This window comes from Fimicolochytrium jonesii, assembly GCF_025526975.1.
Source record: "Fimicolochytrium jonesii strain JEL569 chromosome Unknown EV422scaffold_21, whole genome shotgun sequence".
Lineage (NCBI taxonomy): Eukaryota > Fungi > Chytridiomycota > Chytridiomycetes > Spizellomycetales > Powellomycetaceae > Fimicolochytrium > Fimicolochytrium jonesii.
This window is the reverse complement of record NW_026515688.1, coordinates 50,822-69,906: the sequence shown is the minus strand read 5'-3', so window position 1 is coordinate 69,906 and position 19,085 is coordinate 50,822. Positions and strand designations below refer to the sequence as shown.

Here is a 19,085-nt window from a genome sequence, read left to right as displayed (position 1 = left end):
CATTTGGCGGAGGAACCAGAAACTGACAGCGGATCCTGCAACTAACTGCAACTACTGCACCACCCGGTGGAAGACAACATACGACAGCCGCACGTTCAAACACTTAACGCACACAATGAGCCAAGCGGCAGATCCCACAGACAGACCCGCAAGCAATCAAGGTATCTACCGCATAACCGTCCCTCATAGCACACGTGCAGACCCTTGAACCAAACGACCTATCTGTTTCGCACCAGTCCCCGAAAATGCAGCAGATAAAAGCGTTGCGCGGGGTTTGGGAAAGTAAGTCCAGTTATCTCCGCTTCAAACTTCCAAAGAGCGACGACGATTCGCAGACTGACATATGATGTGACGTGATGTGATGTTCGTTAGGACGGGAATGAACGTCGACGTGCAACAATACATGAACATGAACCATTTCGAGCAGCTCATGGTGCTCTTCCAGGAACATGAGGACGAGACGGGGGAAGGCGGGTTTGATATCGACAAGGTGCGTCTTCATTCCCATCCTTTATTATTTCCCCCTCCCACCCCCATGACTGATAGAATGAGTCGTTTCTTTTTCTTTTTTAGTTTAGGGAGGTGTTTGGCATTGTAGTAGGCGGCAACCTAACACACGACCAGATGACGATGCTGTTTATGAAGATTGACGCAAACAGCGATGGGAGTGTGGATTGGGATGAGTTTAGTACTTATATGATGGGTAGGGCTAAGGAGAATTCCGAGGCGGTATGTATTTGGGAGAGGAGAGGGGGGAGGCGGGAAACAAAAGGCTGGGGCGAGCCGTGAGCGTGGGACAAGGAGGGTGAGGCGGGCAGGTGCGGGCCGGGTGGTACACTGCGGGGTTGCTCGAGGATGGGGAAGCTGATTCCATCGTGCGATGGCGAGGAACCTGTGGGGAGCGAGGCGGGTCGCAGGGATACTTGAGACCTGGCATCGGTTCTATCTGCATCTCGCGTCCAACATCCTCGTACGAGCAAGCTGAGGGAAGCAGGGTATCGTTCATCCATGGTCCCCTATTAACGTTTCTGCCCCTCTTTTTTTTCATAGCAAAGCATCTTCGACGAACGCGTCCGCAAGCTCTTCAACTCCCCGCACAAGGACATCATCCGGTACATCGACTACATCGCCAAAGAGCGCAAATACATCACCGTCAGCCGCGAGGGGACGGTCTGTTACTGGTCCTCCACCCTGAAACTGCAGCGGATCATCGCCGCCAAGGATTTCAATCGCCATGCGTGGGTGGCTGATGCGGTGTACCTGGCGGAACATAATCGGTTGATTACGGTGACGGATGATCGACAGTGAGTAAGTGTGCGTGTGAGGTGCGTGTTGTGGAAATCTGTCCCCTTGCTGATCTGTTCGGACTTGTGATTCCCCTGGATAGTTTCTGCGTACATGACATAGCCTCCGTCAAGCCGCGCCTGGTCGTGACGCTGGGGCAGTTGGAGCATAACCCGCTGTGCATCGCCTACGGAGGCCACCTAGACGAAGACCGCGACCTTATCCTCTTTGGCGACGAAGGCGGCTACGTCAACGTGCTCAACATCACGCGCAAGTTCCTCACCGATAACGAAGCCCACGAGGAACTCTCCCCGTTGAAGCTGAGCAAAAAGGACTCGTTGAAGAAACATAACGCTACGTTCCTCCGTGTATGCCTCATCTCCCCCCCCCGCTTTTCCCATCATATGCCCCCACTCACTAACCCGCCCTTTTCTGATCTCTTAGCGAAAAGTGCACAACGACTGGGTCACCCGCGTCCACTACTACCCCGAAATCAACGCGTTCATCTCCTGCGCGCCCGAAAGCATCCGCTCCCTCGTCATCGGCGACATCGAGCGCAAAAGCTTCCGCAGCGTCAACGTGCCCAAAGGGATCAAATGCTTCGAGTTTTGTCGCCGCCCATCGTTTCTGGTTACGGGCGGGAGGGATAAGATCATGTATGTCGTGGGACACCGTTATGGATGTGTGTGGATGTGAGGGGACTTATGAGTGATGGGTTCCGGTGACAGACGGCTGTGGAACCCATATGTTCTCTCCAAACCCGCCGGCACGCTGCACGGCCACACCGCCGCGATCGCTAACATCTGCGTTAACCACGAGGAAGGGCATATCATCTCCCTGTCCGAGGACCGGGTTCGTACAATCACCCCCTGTTCCCAACCCCCATCATCCTCATCCCGTTAACGGTGATATCTTTCCACCAGGTGATAAAGATCTGGTCCGCCCGCAGCCTCAACTGCATGCAAACGCTCGCCGAAAAGATCCCGCAGAAACCGGACGACCTGATCTCGGCCATCTTCTTCGACCAGTGGAACGGGCAGCTGGTCATGGGGAGTGAGAAGTTGCAGAGTTGGCCGGTACCGTGCGGAAAGCCGAGGACTTTGTCTTTTGAGGACGAGAATCGGGGGCGCTGATGAACCGTGGTGTGGGTTTTGTTTTGTAAAGCTGTATAAAACCCATCGCGCGGCTGTGTCGAGGAGCCATGACGCTGGCGTCGTCGCTGCCATGTTCAACGAGAACTTCCATCAGGTAAACGGTCCCCTCCCCCCTTTCATCTTCAGCACACCCGACGCTCACCATCTTCTACTTTTGTAGGTGGTCAGCGGCGCGCAGGACGGCACGATCTGTATCTGGGACATTGCGACGGGCGAGCGCGCGTTCTCGTATCATAACGCTCATGGGGTACGGCAGCTTCACTCCCCCCGGCCCCTTCACTCCCGATGAACTGATGTAGGATATTCTGCCAGAAACTGGAAATCACAGCAATGTGTTTCGACCGCAGCGGCCGCCGGCTCGTCACGGGCAGTCGGGACGGGGTTATCAAGGTGCGTTGCATCCCCATGCCGTCCCATACCCATACCCATGTCCCCATGTCTTTTCCTTCTCCCATCACAGTGAGACACAATGACTGACATCCCCCCTGATTTCGCAGATGTGGAACTTCAACAACGGCCAAATCCTCCGCCGCATGAACAAAGACAACGCGTTGGAAGTCACCGACGTGCTCTACGTCGAGATGGTAAAAAAAACAAAACCAAAATACACAAAACATACCCTTCCCCCCTCCTCTCCAGCGATATTAATGAATGTGAACTGTGCGTTAGGGAGCAAACCGGTTCATCGTAGGCGTGGGCTGGGACCGCAAAGTGACGATATTCCTGGACGACCCGGGCCATTTCGAGGCGCGGCCGGTGCGGATCATGCATGGGGGCGGGGCGGGGACGCATCGGGGGTAAGAGTTTTCGAGTCACACCCCACGACATCTGCGGGGGATGCTGATCTCCCCGTTGTGGAATAGACATCAGGATGATATCTCCTCGGTCGCGTTCGCCCCGCCCTCGGTGCTCGCCACCGCAAGCGTCGACGGGATCATCGTCATCTGGAGTCTCGAGTCCGGTAAGCTTGCCCCTCAAAAAAGAACCCACAGCCACAGCCACATACCTCATCCCACCACCCCCCACCCCCGCGCAGGCTACATGAAGCTGACCCTCTCGGAACCGTTCCTGGACCTCCGCTCGAAAGAAGAAAAATCGATCGAAAAGATCGTGTTCATGCCCTCGCTCGATAGGCGGTCCAAGAAGGTGCCCGTGCTGGTGTCCGTGCATGCCGATGGGTGTCTGAGGGCGTGGGATGCCGGGGAGGGGGGGATGGTGTTCGAGGTTCGTGCATACATTAACGGGGGAATTTTTTGGGGTACTGATATATAATGGTCTTGGGTAGATGAACTGCCAGGCGTCGGAGGACGAGGGCCTGACGGTGATGTCGATCAGCTCGGATGGGGGGTTGATTATCCTGGGCGGGTCGAAGGGGCATGTTAGGGTACGTGTCACCACCTCCTCTTTCTCTAGCCCGTCATCTGACCGGGGCTGTGATGTGCACAGGTGTTGGATGTCAACCCCGCCGCGCTGGCGGCTAGACCCCCGGGAGGAGGAGGGAACGGGGACCCGTTCTGTGTGCAGAAGACGATCTGGAGGGCGCATATGCAGAGTATCTCCAGGTATGCCGCCTCGCAATCCCCACTCATAACATATCCCCCCTAGAGTCAGAGTCACACACCATCCACATCGCATCTGTCCCAAAACCCCACCCTGCATCGATTGTCCTTACTCGATTGTTCTTTCCGCAGCGTCAACTACGCCAACGTCCACAACATCATCCTCACATGCTCCAAAGACTGCACGATCCGAGTCTGGACGCTCTCGGGCACCCACATCGGGATCTTCGGGCAAGACACGCCGTGGATCCTCGGCGACGCGTCCACGTACCGCCCGCACCCGGAGGACGTGCAGCAGGCGGCGCGGATGGAGGCGGAGTACATGCGGATGATCGTGCGCCATCAGGAGGGGCTGAAGAAGAATGTCATTGAGAGTTGGAGGGGGTTGAGGGGTGCCGGGGCCGTGAGTGCGGTTTTGGGCGGTGAGTAAAGGGGTTGCGGGGCGGATGATGGTTTGGGGATTTTAATGATGTTTTGGATGGGTGCGCATAGACGACGACCCACCGCGGCAGGTGACGGACCCGAAGGAGGGAGACTCACCGACCGAGGACCGGTCGTCGGCCTCCTCGACGCCCGACAATCAGCAGATCTTTGAACCCGGCGAACGGGCCGAGTCACAACCTCTGGAATCGGGCGGGAAAGCGCGCGGCGGGACGGCGATGGCGGATATCAAGCGGATGCGGGTGCGGGCGATCCGGATGCAGGCTTTGACGAAATGGTTTGGTATGCCCAGTTCAATACTCCAAAAGGCCCTGGGAAGATAAAGGCTCTGCTTCTGACATCTGTTTTGGGGGAACCAGATGTATACGAACGCCGAAAATGTGCGGCGGATTGGACTGTTACGCCTGATTTGACGGGTGGCGGGTCGCAGACAAAGGTACGTCTTAATATCACCGAAACCTCCTCCGCCCCTCTCACTCTCACGCTCCCCGATGATGACTTCACAGGCCCACCACTTCGCCCTCCGCCCCCCGACGAAACCGCACCCCCCGCGCCCGCGCCTCAACGTCAGTTCCTCGGCGGTATACCACATGCTCGCATACTACCCGCTCGCGCAGATCGAGGTGCCGAGCATGCTGGGTGGGAAGCGGAGGGGCGCGGGTGACAAGGCGGGCGTCGACGTTGCCGTGGGCGGGAAGACGGGGGGGTTGCCGAGTTTGGTAGGTTTGGGTGTTCCGCCCCGGCTTGAGATGTTTTTGGATGGGGTTATTAACTATTTTTTGTGGGCGTAGAGGAAGGAACGGGGGATCCCGCAGGTGGCGGGGAAACAGAATGCGATCAAACTGGCCGATTGAGATCCCCCATCTGTATAGCTATAGAGCGTCCGTGGTTTTACATCATCTCCGACCCGCTCCTAACAGATGAAAGTACCTCTGTTCGTTGTGTATATATCACGCTGTACTGTACTTTGTGTGTTACCCCAATGACGATGTGTGTGATGCATAATGGAACTGGGATTGTTCTCTCAGACGGCTGCCGGACCACTCGTCCTCTCGTTACCCTCTCTCCCCATCAGCAAGCCGCTCCTGTCCAAAGCCTCGATGAAGCGGCCCATCCCCGTCTCCGTCTTCAATCTACGTTCAACTTTCCATTCACGCAGAGAAAACAACACAAGTCTGAAATCGACGGACTGTGAAAGGCGCGCCGGATAGACGCGATATATTCAATGCTTTTTTCACAAGACTATACGGCCTGCGCACAGGTGGAGTCGGCGCGGGGGGTGAGCGAAAAAAGCGGGGGCTTAAACATATACAGGTTGCAAAAGAACGACTTGCGGGTGGGGTGGGGTGGGTATCGTGGCTCATGCGCCAGGTCGTGACGGCTTGTTCTTCATCGCTACAACATCGAGCAAAAGAATGAGTATATAAACGACGCAAATGGCACTCGAATGGAACGCCTCCACCTTCTTATGCGTAGCAGCACACGCGGGACAGAACCACGACCCTTTAGGTGGCGCGGTGAGGCCGACGCATTCGTAGTGGAACCATTCCAGGTCGCACTATGTGTGGGAAAAAGGGGTTGGCATATGAGGATGTCTTGTACATGCAACGAGAGGAGAAAACTTACATCCGAATTATCACACTAAATCATTTTAAAAAAACCACATAGTCAGCATCATCCACCAATCACCAAACCACCCCCACAATAACCACCACCATCCTTCCGTTACTCACCCCAATCATATCCCCAAAACTAACCCGCCCACAAATACAATACGTCGGCTCGTTCGGATCAATCGGTAAATCCATCACTATCTTATCCTTCAACCCCGCACCCGTCGTAGCTGTTGTTGTTGTCGTTGTTGCCGTTGGACGTTTATCGAGGGTTGGGTGGGTGGTTGTTGATACACTGTCAAAAAATGTTATGAGATAAGTCTGGGCGTGTGATAGGAAGGGATGCAAACAACCGTACATTTTCTTGGTATTCTTCCCCTGCGTCGCCGCCGAGCTCTTCTTATTATTTTGCGACACCAAGTCCCTGTCAGCGACCGAAGACGCGCGCGTGTCGTTCCCCGGTTTGGGTGTCGAGCGATCCTCCAGACGTGGCGTGCCCCGTTTTTGCTCTAAAGTATAAAATCGATCCCATGGTCAACCACCGTTCAAAAAACGCAAATGCGCAATCACACGAACTCACTCTTTTTGGGCGTCTCCCCACCCGCACCGGGTAAGCCACGCTTATCACCCTTTTGGAAAGCAGTGGATCCGCGGCTGTGGGAGGACACATCGACGTTCATCGATCCGTAGGCTTTAGGCCCGGTCATTTGCTCTTCTTCGAATTTGGAAAGGTCGTCGTCTAGCCGGCGGCAGTGTTTGTCGACCTGCAAAAAATACAAGGAGGGAAGCGAAGCGAACGAAAGTGGGTCAGCCGAATGGAGTGAGTGTGGATGGATAAAGCGTTGCGAAGCGAAGCGAAGGTTGGTTGATGGAAGAAGCGACATCCTGCTCGCTCCGCTCGCGACGGTGAGGAGGTTGGGTTGCGGTGGGCAGGAGCGTAGCTCGCTTTGCTCGCTAAAAGATCTGACGCTCGCTCGCTAATTAACGTGACTCGCTAACGCTCGCCAATCGAGGGGCTCGCCATCGCTCGGCTCTCGCACCCACCATTTCATAAGTCTGAACAGCCAGCGCGACCTTCTCCTCCCCATGCCTAAGCGTCTCCTTCAAACACCTCGAAATCTCCTTCAATCTATTTTCCACCTCTTCTGGGTTCAAATCCTTCAGATCATCCATAAACTTCTTAGTATCGGTTGATATGCGGGTTGTTGCGTCGTGGGCGCGGGAGTCGAGTTCTCTCATCTGAACATGGAAATAAGTAAATTCGGAATGGCTATTGGTACGTAGACGAGACAGGGGGTATTAACCAGGGAGAAGTTTCGACCGAGCTCAATTGGGAGGGACTCGATCGCTGCGGGGGGAGTTACATAACAACGGAATGGTAAGAACACTGTCCCACGTTTTAAGGAAACACCGCGCGGCGGTCGTTTTGACAAGCAGCGGCAAGGTGGGGGAGTGCTTACTGTCGAGGTAGTCCTGCGTACGAGGGAGGGGTGGTGGGTGTTAGCAGCGATATGGTATGGTGGGGGTAGTAGTGGGAAGGGTGTAGGGGTGAGGGTACCTCTAGGTATAAGAGGGCCATTGCTGGTGCAGGAGTCATTCGAAGTCTCGAGAGGGAGGGGAGTGTAGGGGCTCCTTTGGCGCTAGTCCTGCCGCTGGCTGGGTTTCAGCGGGGCTGCTGGGGTTGTTGTAGGGTTGGGGCAGAGTGAGTGCTAATGTGAGGGTGGTGGTTGCGCACAGCCGTCGTCGTCGGTCCAAGTCGCAAGTCGCCCCGTTGCCCATTCTCTCCAGTTTCCCACGCTCACTCAGCAAAGGGCTCACAGGGCGTTAGGCAAAGAGGGACCTCGAGAAGCGCCCAAGCTATTCCCTATTCCCCACTGGCACGCACAGCAGGCTGATACCCTGTCCTACTGTATATGCCTGCACGCTTCGCTGTAGTGTCCCCACTCCTCCCATTCCCCTTTGGGCAAAAGTCATCGCCAAAGATGCTCGCTGCATACGCCTCCCCAACCGTCATCCTCCCCACCAACACCCAAGAAGTCCCCACCACCCTCATCCTCGGCGGAAAACGTCTCTCCCTCTCATCCTCCCGTACACCATCCATCACCCTGCCCGGCGGAGGCCGCTCCCTTACCGGTCTATGTGTTCCATCACGGCAATTAACGAAAAAACAGCAGCAACCAAAACCGCGACGGAAAGATGAGAATAAACGACGTCCGTTTTGTCCGGCAGGTGTGAATGTGGGGAGTGGGGGGGGATGGAGGCCCAGGTCTATGCCGGAGATTAATGGGAAGATTATTGGGGTGGGGAGGGATTCTACACATGGTGAGTGGCCGAACGGAGGCAACTCTTAGCGAGCCTCAGCGAGCACCACATTGCGCCAAAGGCGCAAGATTCCCCTCATCCACGCAGGCCAACCTCCTCGTCGCCGGCGGAGCGAGCAGGGTGTCATTAATTATCCGACCTTCCAACCATCTAACCCCCATCAACCTTCGCTTCGCCCACCATCACTCATCTGTCGCTTCGCTTCGCTCGGCCATCCTTCACTCCGCTCACCGCTGCCCAACATCCTTGGTTTTTAGAGCAGCCTCAACATGCGTCTCAAAGCAACAGCAGCAGCAGAAGCACCGTGTCGTTGCCATCGACATCCACGTTTAGAGCGACTGCAGTAGCGAAAACGAAGCAGAAAAAACCGCCGGGGAATTTGGTCAGGGCGGATAGGACAGAGTCGAGGAGTACGGTGGCGAGTGGGAGTAGTGCTAGTAGCTGTGAGTCACGCAAAGAAAGTATTCCATGAGGGATGGAAGGGGAATTATAATCGGTTCTTTTTTCCGTGTAGCGACCACGGCATCTGTTGAAGGCGGCTTGACGGTATGCCTACCATGCTTCAAATTCTGTCGCGATCCATTATGGCTAACGATCAACGCCCCGTTCACAGAACCGCACCCTAAAACGACGCCTCAAACAACTCAGTGAGTTCCCTCCCAACCCTTCCACGCTCATCCCAACTCAACCTTAATGATCGCACCCCAACACTCTCAACAGTCAACACTACAACCATCCCAACCCCACCAACAACACTCGCATTCGTCACCGACTCGACAGCAACAAAACAAGCCCGCATGCACCGCCGCGCCCAAATTATCTGTCTCAACACTTTATTGGCACATGTGGAGGAACAGATGTACAAGAGGAGTCAGGGCGGGGGGTGTTTTGCTGTTTAGGGATAGGAAGGGAGGGGGTTAGCGATTAGAATAGAGATAGATGGCCGGGAGAATGTTAGAGGTAGTGGCAGGTTTTAGGGGAGGACGGCTTTGTCTTATGATGGGGAGGCACCCCTGGCACCCGAGCCCAGCGAGGAACACATGAGGGGCGACGGTGATATCATATAGAATGGAGGGCTCACAGGAATACGGGGGCACATCTTTATGAATAGATGGGGGCATGTTTGATGGAAAGACTTTTTGCGCGGTGTTGGACTTGTTGCAGAGGGGCGACACATGCGCGTCAGAAGATGCGGTGCATAGATTATTTGCCTTTAGGTAGCCGTGGAGTTTCCCCGGGCTGGCAGCCTGTGTTTTTTCCAGAACACCCTCAAAGGGCGCTCATCTGCCGAATACCAAGGCCCGAAGTGAGGCATTGAACGAAAACTGTATGTACACTAACGTCGCCAGGCGAGCTGAACGAACCTGTTTTTCATTGCTCTTCCGAGTGGATAGCATTGGACGGCGGGCCTGTTTCGAAGTGAACGGAAGGACTGTACTGACGGGCATCCTGTCAATCCACCCTCCACAGATTTTTGCCCCCGGCGCCGTCCGTATCTGTACCGCTTGTCGTTGTTTCCCCCCCATACCCAGACTCATGCAAGAAAATGGGGTTTCTGAGACGGGGTTGAGGACACATTTCATCGTACCTGACGTCCGTTTAGCGGTGGAGCTGAGGTTAGAACAATTGCGGGCTTCGAGGGCGAGTCGACTCGGGCGTGGGAACCCAAACCCCTTTGCCAGGAAACCAAGACAGTTCGGACCCCCTACGGAAAGGAGACTCCTTTTTCTCTTCTCACGTCCCCTCAAACATACAAGAGCATGCCAGGCGGGGAACGCTCTATTGCGGTGCGTGGCGACCATCGGGCTTCCCTGTTGGGGGAAGGCTTCTGGGCATGAAAAATTATGCTGAACGATGGTTCCACGGAGTTTAGCGAAGGGGGTTGAGGAAGCGGAGGAGGCGGCGTGACGTGTAGGTCGAGGAGGGTTGGGTCGCCAATACGGTCGATGACATCTCCCCACGGCGATGGCGGGGCGACAGGGCGGGTCCACGCCACTCCCCGCCCCCTATTTATGTCCAAGGAGTATCGGTATGTGTCGCCGCGTTCAAAGACCGGCGGGCACCAAGATTCTCTCTTGGAGAGGAAGGAATGTGCGAACCGACCATGGGGGGATACGACCTTGTGGATACAGTGTCCCTGATTTGGTGGGGGGATCACGGAGGGCAGCTGGAGGGCAGGGTTGAGACGCGCATCAATGCGAAGTGCACCGAGAGATCGTCTGGACGTTCCGATGCGCCGAGCGTAGCACAACGGAAGTGTTGTTTCTTGCAACCCAGAAGGGACGGCCCCGCGAGCGGTCAGTGTCGATGGGGAGCTGCCGAAGAGACGGAGAGGTTTGCCCGTAAAGCTACACTGATCGGCACATCGCTGCCTGGAGTTCCAAGGACGCAGAGCAACGAAGATTGGGTCAGCGCCAATTCCGTTGGCGTTAAAACATCGCTCACACGACTTCTGTCATAGACGGAGCAAAAGGACTGGACTGGGAATCAAAAGAATTTTTGGAATACGTCGAGCTTGATGTCGCCAACTACGATCCTGCCGTCTGAGTGACTTGATTGCTGCAATGACATTTCCCCAACGAGAAGACAATGGAAGCGTCCTATGTGGCTCCGTTTTCGTCAAAGCCTAACCTCTCTATGTCTGTTTGAAACAGGTGACCTCAATCGCGTTGGTGCGGACGAACACGAAGAGGTAGGGGCAAAGGGAAGGGGAAGGCGAAGGAGGGAGATGGAAATTGGGTTGGACGGCCGCGACGACTAGCAGCGATTGTCGAGCAGCCGCGCCCATGTTGCCGCTTCACGACGGCAACCGCAACCGCGGCCAATCGTCATTGCCGACGAAGAGCTCGCCGCCCTGCCGGACTAAGCCGTCGCCCTTGACGCCGTCCTCAAGAACCTCCTCTCCGCCGCGATCGCCACGATCCCAAAACCCCGGACGCACACCATGCGCGCCTCACATGGGCGCAGGGGAAAGTTTGCGAGATTGTCTCTCTGTGGCCCCTGTAGAGGAGGACTTCCATGAGAGCGATGAGTTGCGCGACGCGGATTGGGGAGCGAGGTTGCTGATGGTGGAGGGAAAAATCCCCCTGAATCGCCCATTGAAAGGGAAGGAGTCCCGGACAGTGCATCGGGGCACGTTTTGGGAACGCTGTGGCGGCTTTTCAAGCGAACCGGGACCGTCGACGCATACGAGACAGGGGTCTGGACGCTGCGGATGCTGAACACCTTTGCACACGGTGCAGGCCTCCGCAAAAGGCGCGTGATCGTCAGGTTGTTTGCAAGTGTTGTCCACCGGTAGTTCATCCACCTGCGAAGGGCAGCCGCGAAGAGAACGAGGAGGATGCCGCCTCTCCACCCGCTTGCAGCATCCCGCACATCATGCTGATTCCCAGACACCATCGCCGCCGACAGGCGACCCACCCTCGTCCGTCCGCCGATCCCCATTTGCACCATCGCATCATGTCCCCTCGTCCAATGATGGGGTTCATTGCTAACGCCAACCACGTGTCAGTGCGTCTGGAGAAACACAAACCTTAGCATTCCTCGCATCGACACACGAACAAAAAAACACACCACTGTACCATACTCTTGCCGTCAACCCCACCAACAACAAACAACTCGCCCGCCTGTCCTCTGCCGCACCCGCCCCCAGAGAGGTTTGGGTACGACCGCCTGCAGGAATATCCCCACGCTTTTCCCCCATTCGCTTCCTTTGGGTTTAGGAGCAACAAGACACGCTGTGCGCCCTGATCAACGTCTTGGCGGGAGATCAACCTCACACTCCGCCTCTTAAGACTTACGCCACAGCGGGGTGATCAAATGCACGGAGCCCAAACCGGCCATCGGCGGAACGACGTAGCATGCGCAGCTTCTAGAATCTATGTACACGCCTGATGTCCCACAACGTCACGATTCATCCGCAAAGGTTGTGACCTCGAGGCTTTGCCCCCTAAGGTCCAAAATGCGATGACATATGCCCAGCACGGCTGGAAGGACGAAGATATGGAAGAAGGTATCTTGCGCACGGAGATTGGTGGTTGGGGATGACGACGGCGAGAACGATGCCTCCGTCCTGACTGTATGATGGAGCTTCGCCAGGAGGTCGCCGATACTCTACCGCCATACTCGTGCCACTCAGCGACCCGTCCGACCCACTGCGAGGCGCTTCGATAACTCCACATGAGGTCAAATACCTATCATTCCGTCCTACTACCCAACCACGCATACGTCCGCCTCCGGCATGAGATTAAATATATGCTCCTACCACTCTTAGAATGCCGCCGGCTTTTAGTTCATTCGTGCCGGTCTCATTCTCCAGTCTGGACAATTGCTACGTTTGCCTTAGTTTCCCCGAATTTCACCCTTGTTCACAAAACCCAAATACACCGCATACGCCCTACCATACTCGCCCATCCAGATCGCACAACTTGTTTGCGAGTTTGGGAGGCTACTACGGTAGCGAACGTACATGTTCCTCTGTTGTACCAGCCTTAGACCAACACTACCCTCGACATGAATTGATTGCAAGCTGGTTTCGGGGCTAAATCTTGTCATTCTAGTTTTGACAGGATGCTGTCATTTTTTAAACCCACAACCAACTTGCACCAGTTGAAGAGGAAGTGTCATGCTCCACGGGTTATCCCCATTGAAAGCCAGGACTCTGCTCTGCACGACCCATCTTGGTACAGCGGGCAACTTCACAGCTTGACTGCACTGTCTCATGAAGCACTCATGGCTACAATGAAACTTCCTCCGCCCAGTATTCGGATTCGTCAATCCCTGTCGGCACCAGTGAGTCGATCAGAATGCTCTGATACGTAACGTGCCATTCCACGTAACGTGCCAATCCAATTAGTTCTTCCCCGTCAGCGCCCAGCGCCAATCTTTTCACTTCATGGAGGCCGAAAGAGGGGAAGTCTATCGCACACGAGAACTTGATGCAGATTTTGGGAGATCTATGTATCTTCTCTACGCCTCGCAATACTAGGTCTAAAGGTGCATGATGGAAAACGGGGATCTATCTTCAGCGGAGGGAGAGGAGAAGCGATGTTTCAACGCGTCAAAAGGTCGGTGGCTACCCCGCTAGACTCCAGATCTTGGCCGTCTTGTCGTCGTAACCCCCGGTGAAGAGATACGCTCCGTCGGGTGACAGGGCCAGTGCGACTACCCAACCAGTATGCGGCACAAAAGTTTTCAGGAGATTGCCAGTTGCCACATCCCAGATCTTGACGGTGGAATCTCGCGACCCAGTAAACACGAGTTTGCTGTCGGGTGATACGACAATCCACCAGACCTGGTTCGAATGACCCGTAAGGTTGCGGAGCAGCGCGCCGTCGGACAACCGCCACTGCCTGACGGTGTATTCATTCAAACTCGCGCTGAAGAGTTGCGCGCTGTCAGGGGTGACGCCGAGAGAGATCACTGCACTCGGAAGGCCTTCCAGGGTGCGCAACACCGATCCTCCGAGGATGTCCCAATGCACAATTCCAGTGCCGTTCCCAACTAGAAGGCTCCGACCGTCAGGGGTTATAACAAGGTGTGCGATGGCGGAGGAAGTTGGCATGGATAGCAGCCGGTCGGGATTGCCGGCGTTGACGATGCTTCCTTTTTCGATCGTCCACTTCTTCACAACATCGAGAGGCCCATCCAATCCCCGAGCATACAGCTGGCGACCGTCTGGTGTGACAGCCAGGGTAGGGAGCCCATTTTTGTAAGCTGCGGGATCGGATGTAGAGGAATTGCGTGTCGGGACATCGTACTGCCAAATGGGGGAGCTGTCAAACCCCCCGCTGAATAACTTCGACCCATCAGGTGATATAGCGAGGCACCACATAACGTCAGTATAGGTCAAAGTTTCGACAAGCTTCCCAGAGGGACTTCCCACATTTTCACGGTGCGATCTGTGCTGCTGGTGAAGATGTGCCTGCCGTCGGGGGCGACGACGAGATCGTACAGGGCGTCAGTATGACCTGTGAGAGTTTGGACAAGCCTGGGTGTCCCGATGGTTGTTGTAGGGCTCGGTGTCGCTGCCGCGGGGGAGGATGTAGTGGTGGAAGGTGATGACACGGCCGACGGTGGCGCCTCAGCCGCTGCCGAACTTTTCCGGACGATCACTGTGACAGAGACGGCGGTGGCTATCAAGACAAGGATCGCACCGAGGAGGAGGTACCGAAGCTTTTTGTTCTGCCGAAGCCCCGCCCGCTTGGCCGGGTTCCCTTCCACTTGCGCCATAGTCGACCTTGGGCCGAATTGTTTTCCTTGATCATTCATCGATATCGAAAATAGCGGCGGGGTATGGTCTCGAGCCACCAACGTAGCGGACGATGGTTCCGGGGCATCATTAGGGCCCGCTGGTGGGGCCACTACATGTTCGGTAGAAGTGAGACCTTCGGAAGAATCGTTTCGTACTTCGGCACTCGTTGATTGCCGACTAGAGTCTGTCATGATCGCCACGGGCTTGTACATGCCGGAACCCACTGGCAATGACAGAGTGGACTCTCTTTGCCTGTCCACGTCAACCACTTGAGCATCTCCCTTGTGACGAGCATGTTGCGGTGAAAGTGGTACATGTTCATGTTCGTTCTCAGGAGCAGGAAGGGAACTATCGACACCTGCCCTCTCAACGATGGTGTAGGAAGGAGGAAGAGCGGCAAGGTCGTGATTCACACCGTGCTCCGGAATTCTGATCACGATATTCAAGCCCGCCCTCGAAGTGCACTCGTCCTCCGACAAGACCTGTCACACCTGTGCCAAGGGGCTGTCTAGAAGCGAGAGCTGAAGATTGTCGGCATCGTGGAATTTACCCGGGACGTCAAGTGAGCTGTCCGCGGCGGTAGAGCGAGATGTCGGTGATATCGTAGTAGGTCGGAAGACGAGTAGGAATTTGCGCTAGTATCTGGTTGCGGAGTTGGGCGACGGTGAACGAGCCGGTGGGGATGTCGACGGAGAATGCTCGAACTGGATCGTCGCCGTAGACCAGGCAATGCACGGCCGTCATCGTTCGTCTTCGGCGATCTTGAAGTCCGCTCAAGATTAGCTCTGAGTTTTCACTCCATGCCGGCGGTGCGACTCGGCTTCCAGCGGCTCAAATCTTGCTGAGGATATTGTGCGACATGGATGGCAGTACAGTGCAACAATAATAGCATGGCGAGGTGCAAAAAATGCAAGTGTGCCGCGATGCGCAGAGAGCAGAAATTTGTATGACGAGTTTTGACGGGGTTTGACAGTACTGCCTTCTTTTTTCCTTTGGTCTCCAAAACTGGAGCTGTCCCTAAACCTGCTATGGGAGACCAGCATTGTCGCGCGAGGCGCTGGTCCCTTTAGAAGGCTAGCAAAGCGCCCGCCCTAAACGCAAGCGTAGCGCACGGACGACGGCGACGAGCAACACTGCCAACTTTTTCTGCCACACCCACTTCTTCCATCCTGGAATGACGGTGACAACGCCCGGGAGCTGCATGCAACGCAGTGGCGTGGGCTACGTTGGTATATGCTTCGACTCCTTTGCATTCTCGAATCCCATCTCCAAGAGAACGCACATGGCCTCGAACGTAGTTACCGGGAGAGACTCCATCCTGCCGGAATGTAGTGCTTACAGCCTCCATGCACTGGACTGTGGCAACTACGCAGCTTGTGTTGCAATTTGCACCAGGAACAAACTTGATGATTCGCTGATGTGTCGAGCGACGACTTTCCGAACGTCGGAAACAGCCTCGCGAGCAATAGAGATAGTTGCATCTTACATATGTGGTCCCCGGATGCAACGTCGCATACCTCAAAAACCCACAAGACTGACCACAGCTCCTCTCGTCACAGAGGAACCGAGCTCAACTTCACAATCGCTAAACACCGAAATGAGCGTCCCGATCGCGCCCAAGTATGGGAGATCCTCCCTCTCGCCAGTAGAGGTTGCGTCTCCGGTTACACCAAGGCAGACGACCAGGCTACCATTACGACATTGTCCTCCCACGTCATCTATGCATCCAACGACTTTGACGAATAGAACATGTCATCACTCCTTCCAACTTTATACAGCTCGAAGAGTCTGTGGGGTTCCGGTTCATAGAGCAGGAGGGCGAAGATCAAGACAAGGACGATGATGAGGAGGAGGTTGGCAAGGAGGAGGACGCGATTGTTGGAGGCTACGAGAACAAACCTGGCTGGACTTGCAAAACAGCTTGCGCAGGGGCTCATCCCAGTTCAAGCTCCCCTTTCTAATGAGGGAGGTGAAGTAGTGCGTGATCTTCTGCAAGGCAGTCCTGAAGATGGACGTGCCGCTGCGGCCACCTCCCGCGGGATGCTGTGAGGTGTAGGTGGATCTGGAGGCGCGACAAGGGTTGAGCTGAGGCTGCAATCCTCTGAAGCAACCACCGACTCCGCAAAAGAGCACACTTGCTCATCTTGTGTTTTATTTGAGTTTACGCAGCGCAGGATCCCAGGGTTCTGCCGTGCTCTTCTCCAATGGCTGCCGGTGGAAAAGTTCCTTACACGTATTAGAACAGAGTATCGCTTCGCAAACCAAATGCTCGCCGTTAAATGTCCATCTCCAGTTTCGGCAAAGGAAAGAGACGGACTTCGCCCGGCACATGGCAAGGGAATTTTATGAGAACGGACTCTTGTTTGGGTCTTTACAGTATGTCCCGGTTGCCAGTTGGGGAAGGGTGATTATGAGCACGCAGCCTCGTTCGAAGACAAATCGTGGACGAGGGAGGGCCAGAGGGACGAACGCAAAAAGCTGCCACACTAGTGGAGGTTTCATTCCCCCAAAAGCTTTCCACATCAGCATCTGATTCATGCAGACACGGAGGCGCACACAAAAGAATCCACCCAGCGTCCTCCTTCTTCTCAGGTACTGTACGTACGTCAATCACAAGAAAGAAACTACCCCGCCGATCCATGAACCTACCGTCCGCGCTAACGCCCGCGACGCCGACCGCAAAGGGCAAGCACCAACCAACGAAAACGGTCCCTGGCAAACAGAGCACGCAGCGTGCCCGTGTCAACCGCCCGCGACTCCTTCATTGCTATCGGCGCCAACCACCAAACGTCTCCTCGAAACCTGAGTCATCTCGAACGCTTCACACAGACTGGGCTGCCGACACCGACCCTGTACGGAATCGACCGACGCCACGCCCTTACTTAGCACTCAGAACGACGTTGGGCAAAGGCCTCACATCCGGCACCACAAACCCCGTCCGCGACTCCACACTCCCATACAGTCTCTCCTTCGTGTAGTACGTCAGCGGCAGCGACCCGTCCGCGAGGTACGGGCAGAGGGATAGGAGGGCGTGGAAGGATGTTGACGCGCCGGGTGTAGTCTGTGTGCACACAGGTTGTTAGTGTGTGACGTGGGGTATACAGCAAATGGAGTGAGAGGCAACCGGACCTTCAACGCCCAATCAACCATATGCAGCCAGAAATACGTGACGGTGACGCTAAACGTCTTCGCGGTGGTCCTCCCACTGTTCTTGATAAAGGTCTCGATCGAGGCAAAGATCTTGTCTTTCCCCTTCTGCCGCCCGTACGTTGTGAGATACACATACGCGATGCGGAGATGCGTGTAGTGGTCCCAGTTCGGGAGTGTGAAGGTTTCCAGTTGCGTCAGAAAGACGGCGTCCGGGACGTCCGTGCGGGTTAACCACTCGGCAAGGGTTTGCAGATGGTTCGGGAGCGTCCGGGGAGGGGTTGTGGGCGAGGCGGAGGTGGCGGTGATGAGGGTGGTGAGCCAGTGGAAGGGGGCGTCGAGGTCCGTGGTGAGCGGGGAGGTGCTGGTTGTGGGGAAGACTTTCCAGAGGGTTTTGGGGGGGATGTGCGGGGCGAGGGCGGTTTGAATCTCGGTGAGGGAGAGCGCGGTGGGGAGGTCTTGTTTGTTTGCTAGTCTGGATCATGCAAACGATTAGTCCGGTGTCACCGTTCTTTCCTCGATCTGAACAGAGAGGATCTCGGTGTTTATCGTCGGTCGTCAACCCCACCCCTCGTCAATACTCACACAACGACCGGCACACTCCCCTCACCCTCCCCAACCTCCCTCGCCAGCCCCCCCAACTCCCTCCCCGCCTCCTCCACCCTCCCCGCATCCGCCGAATCAACCACATACACAATCCCCTGCATGCCCCCAAAATAGTGCCGCCGCAACGGCCGCATCTGGTCGCACCCGCCGATGTCCCAGAGCGTGATGGTGCCGCCATTCACCGACACGGTCTCGACGTTGAACCCGATCGTCGGGATCGTCATCACCGTCTCATTCTAAACCGACATGATATCATCAACAACCGCTGCGATACACGTGAGGATGTGAGGGTACCACTTACGGGACGAACAAGCCGGTATAGAATGGTGGTCTTCCCCGCGGCGTCCAGGCCGAGGACGATGGCTGCGCAGGTCGGGGTGGAGCGGGCGAAGAACCACTTCGTTGAGCATGTCGTGGCGGTCATTATGTGATGGCGGTGTGCGATGCCGGGAGTCCAAGTGTGCAGCGGGACTTGCCCTCTTGACGCTTCTTTCGTGCTTTCTGAGGCCGGTGGGCGGGATGAGTGGATGTGGACTTGCAACCTTCGGAATCCGGATTTGAGATCACCGAAAGTGCTCGCGGCCAAACGTGGCGCAAAACATCCCTCAGCACGCACCATCGGAGCTTTCGGAGCCTCCTGGTGTTCTGGTCGCTAAGCCCTGCCCCTCTCACAGACTATTAGATGATGTTGAGAGCTCACTGCACA

At 55.7% G+C, this 19,085-nt stretch overlaps 6 protein-coding genes across 6 annotated transcripts; 3 read left to right on the top strand and 3 right to left on the bottom strand.

Annotated features, from left to right (window-relative positions):
• Positions 1-51: 51 nt before the first annotated feature.
• EV422DRAFT_537124 (WD40-repeat-containing domain protein) lies at positions 52-5,448 on the top strand. Its single transcript, XM_053070888.1, has 23 exons — positions 52-161; positions 237-282; positions 373-490; positions 574-729; positions 1,051-1,304; positions 1,388-1,652; positions 1,729-1,940; positions 2,013-2,136; positions 2,208-2,360; positions 2,449-2,532; positions 2,599-2,685; positions 2,751-2,828; positions 2,936-3,022; positions 3,108-3,235; positions 3,302-3,399; positions 3,475-3,662; positions 3,724-3,822; positions 3,885-4,000; positions 4,130-4,419; positions 4,490-4,720; positions 4,798-4,874; positions 4,945-5,157; positions 5,230-5,448. The coding sequence occupies exons 1-23, from the start codon at positions 116-118 to the stop codon at positions 5,290-5,292; spliced, it is 3,213 nt and encodes a 1,070-aa protein (XP_052923435.1). The 5' UTR covers positions 52-115; the 3' UTR covers positions 5,293-5,448.
• EV422DRAFT_537108 (inhibitor of growth proteins N-terminal histone-binding-domain-containing protein) lies at positions 5,437-7,843 on the bottom strand. Its single transcript, XM_053070886.1, has 10 exons — positions 7,610-7,843; positions 7,512-7,524; positions 7,356-7,399; positions 7,096-7,290; positions 6,632-6,815; positions 6,410-6,560; positions 6,172-6,346; positions 6,065-6,079; positions 5,901-5,996; positions 5,437-5,833 (listed from the first exon to the last, which is right to left on the bottom strand). Exons 1-10 carry the CDS (start codon positions 7,646-7,648, stop codon positions 5,828-5,830), a joined length of 918 nt encoding a protein of 305 aa, XP_052923434.1. The 5' UTR covers positions 7,649-7,843; the 3' UTR covers positions 5,437-5,827.
• EV422DRAFT_168209 (uncharacterized protein) lies at positions 7,842-9,101 on the top strand. Its single transcript, XM_053065064.1, has 3 exons — positions 7,842-8,373; positions 8,631-8,919; positions 8,987-9,101. The coding sequence occupies exons 1-2, from the start codon at positions 7,965-7,967 to the stop codon at positions 8,843-8,845; spliced, it is 624 nt and encodes a 207-aa protein (XP_052923433.1). The 5' UTR covers positions 7,842-7,964; the 3' UTR covers positions 8,846-8,919; positions 8,987-9,101.
• Positions 9,102-13,447: 4,346 nt separating this feature from the next.
• Positions 13,448-14,604, bottom strand: EV422DRAFT_498809 (quinon protein alcohol dehydrogenase-like superfamily; the record flags this gene model as incomplete). The annotated part of the gene is made up of 2 exons (XM_053068047.1): positions 13,448-14,147; positions 14,234-14,604. The coding sequence occupies 2 exons, from the start codon at positions 14,602-14,604 to the stop codon at positions 13,448-13,450; spliced, it is 1,071 nt and encodes a 356-aa protein (XP_052923432.1).
• Positions 14,605-15,601: 997 nt separating this feature from the next.
• On the top strand, positions 15,602-16,677 carry EV422DRAFT_537087 (uncharacterized protein). The gene has a single exon (XM_053070885.1). The coding sequence runs from the start codon at positions 15,801-15,803 to the stop codon at positions 16,467-16,469; it is 669 nt and encodes a 222-aa protein (XP_052923431.1). The 5' UTR covers positions 15,602-15,800; the 3' UTR covers positions 16,470-16,677.
• An 827-nt stretch (positions 16,678-17,504) lies between these two features.
• EV422DRAFT_569524 (ADP-ribosylation factor) lies at positions 17,505-18,803 on the bottom strand (the record flags this gene model as incomplete). Its single annotated transcript, XM_053072777.1, has 4 exons — positions 17,505-17,687; positions 17,756-18,248; positions 18,359-18,615; positions 18,681-18,803. 4 exons carry the CDS (start codon positions 18,801-18,803, stop codon positions 17,505-17,507), a joined length of 1,056 nt encoding a protein of 351 aa, XP_052923430.1.
• Positions 18,804-19,085: the final 282 nt, after the last annotated feature.

What these genes read in the sequence shown, in the direction of transcription:
- EV422DRAFT_168209 (XM_053065064.1), top strand. Translation starts at nt 7,965, where the DNA reads ATGCCTGCACGCTTCGCTGTAGTGTCCCCACTCCTCCCATTCCCCTTT. An exon ending in GGGGAGGGATTCTACACATG is followed by an intron (nt 8,374 to 8,630) that starts GTGAGTGGCCGA and finishes CTTGGTTTTTAG; the next exon opens with AGCAGCCTCAACATGCGTCT.
- EV422DRAFT_537108 (XM_053070886.1), bottom strand. Translation starts at nt 7,648, where the DNA reads ATGACTCCTGCACCAGCAATGGCCCTCTTATACCTAGAG. An exon ending in TCGGTCGAAACTTCTCCCTG is followed by an intron (nt 7,291 to 7,355) that starts GTTAATACCCCC and finishes TTCCATGTTCAG; the next exon opens with ATGAGAGAACTCGACTCCCG. An exon ending in CTGTTCAGACTTATGAAATG is followed by an intron (nt 6,816 to 7,095) that starts GTGGGTGCGAGA and finishes TATTTTTTGCAG; the next exon opens with GTCGACAAACACTGCCGCCG.
- EV422DRAFT_537124 (XM_053070888.1), top strand. Translation starts at nt 116, where the DNA reads ATGAGCCAAGCGGCAGATCCCACAGACAGACCCGCAAGCAATCAAG. An exon ending in GGCGGGAGGGATAAGATCAT is followed by an intron (nt 1,941 to 2,012) that starts GTATGTCGTGGG and finishes TTCCGGTGACAG; the next exon opens with ACGGCTGTGGAACCCATATG. An exon ending in GGTCGAAGGGGCATGTTAGG is followed by an intron (nt 3,823 to 3,884) that starts GTACGTGTCACC and finishes TGATGTGCACAG; the next exon opens with GTGTTGGATGTCAACCCCGC.
- EV422DRAFT_537087 (XM_053070885.1), top strand. Translation starts at nt 15,801, where the DNA reads ATGACGGTGACAACGCCCGGGAGCTGCATGCAACGCAGTGGCGTGGGC.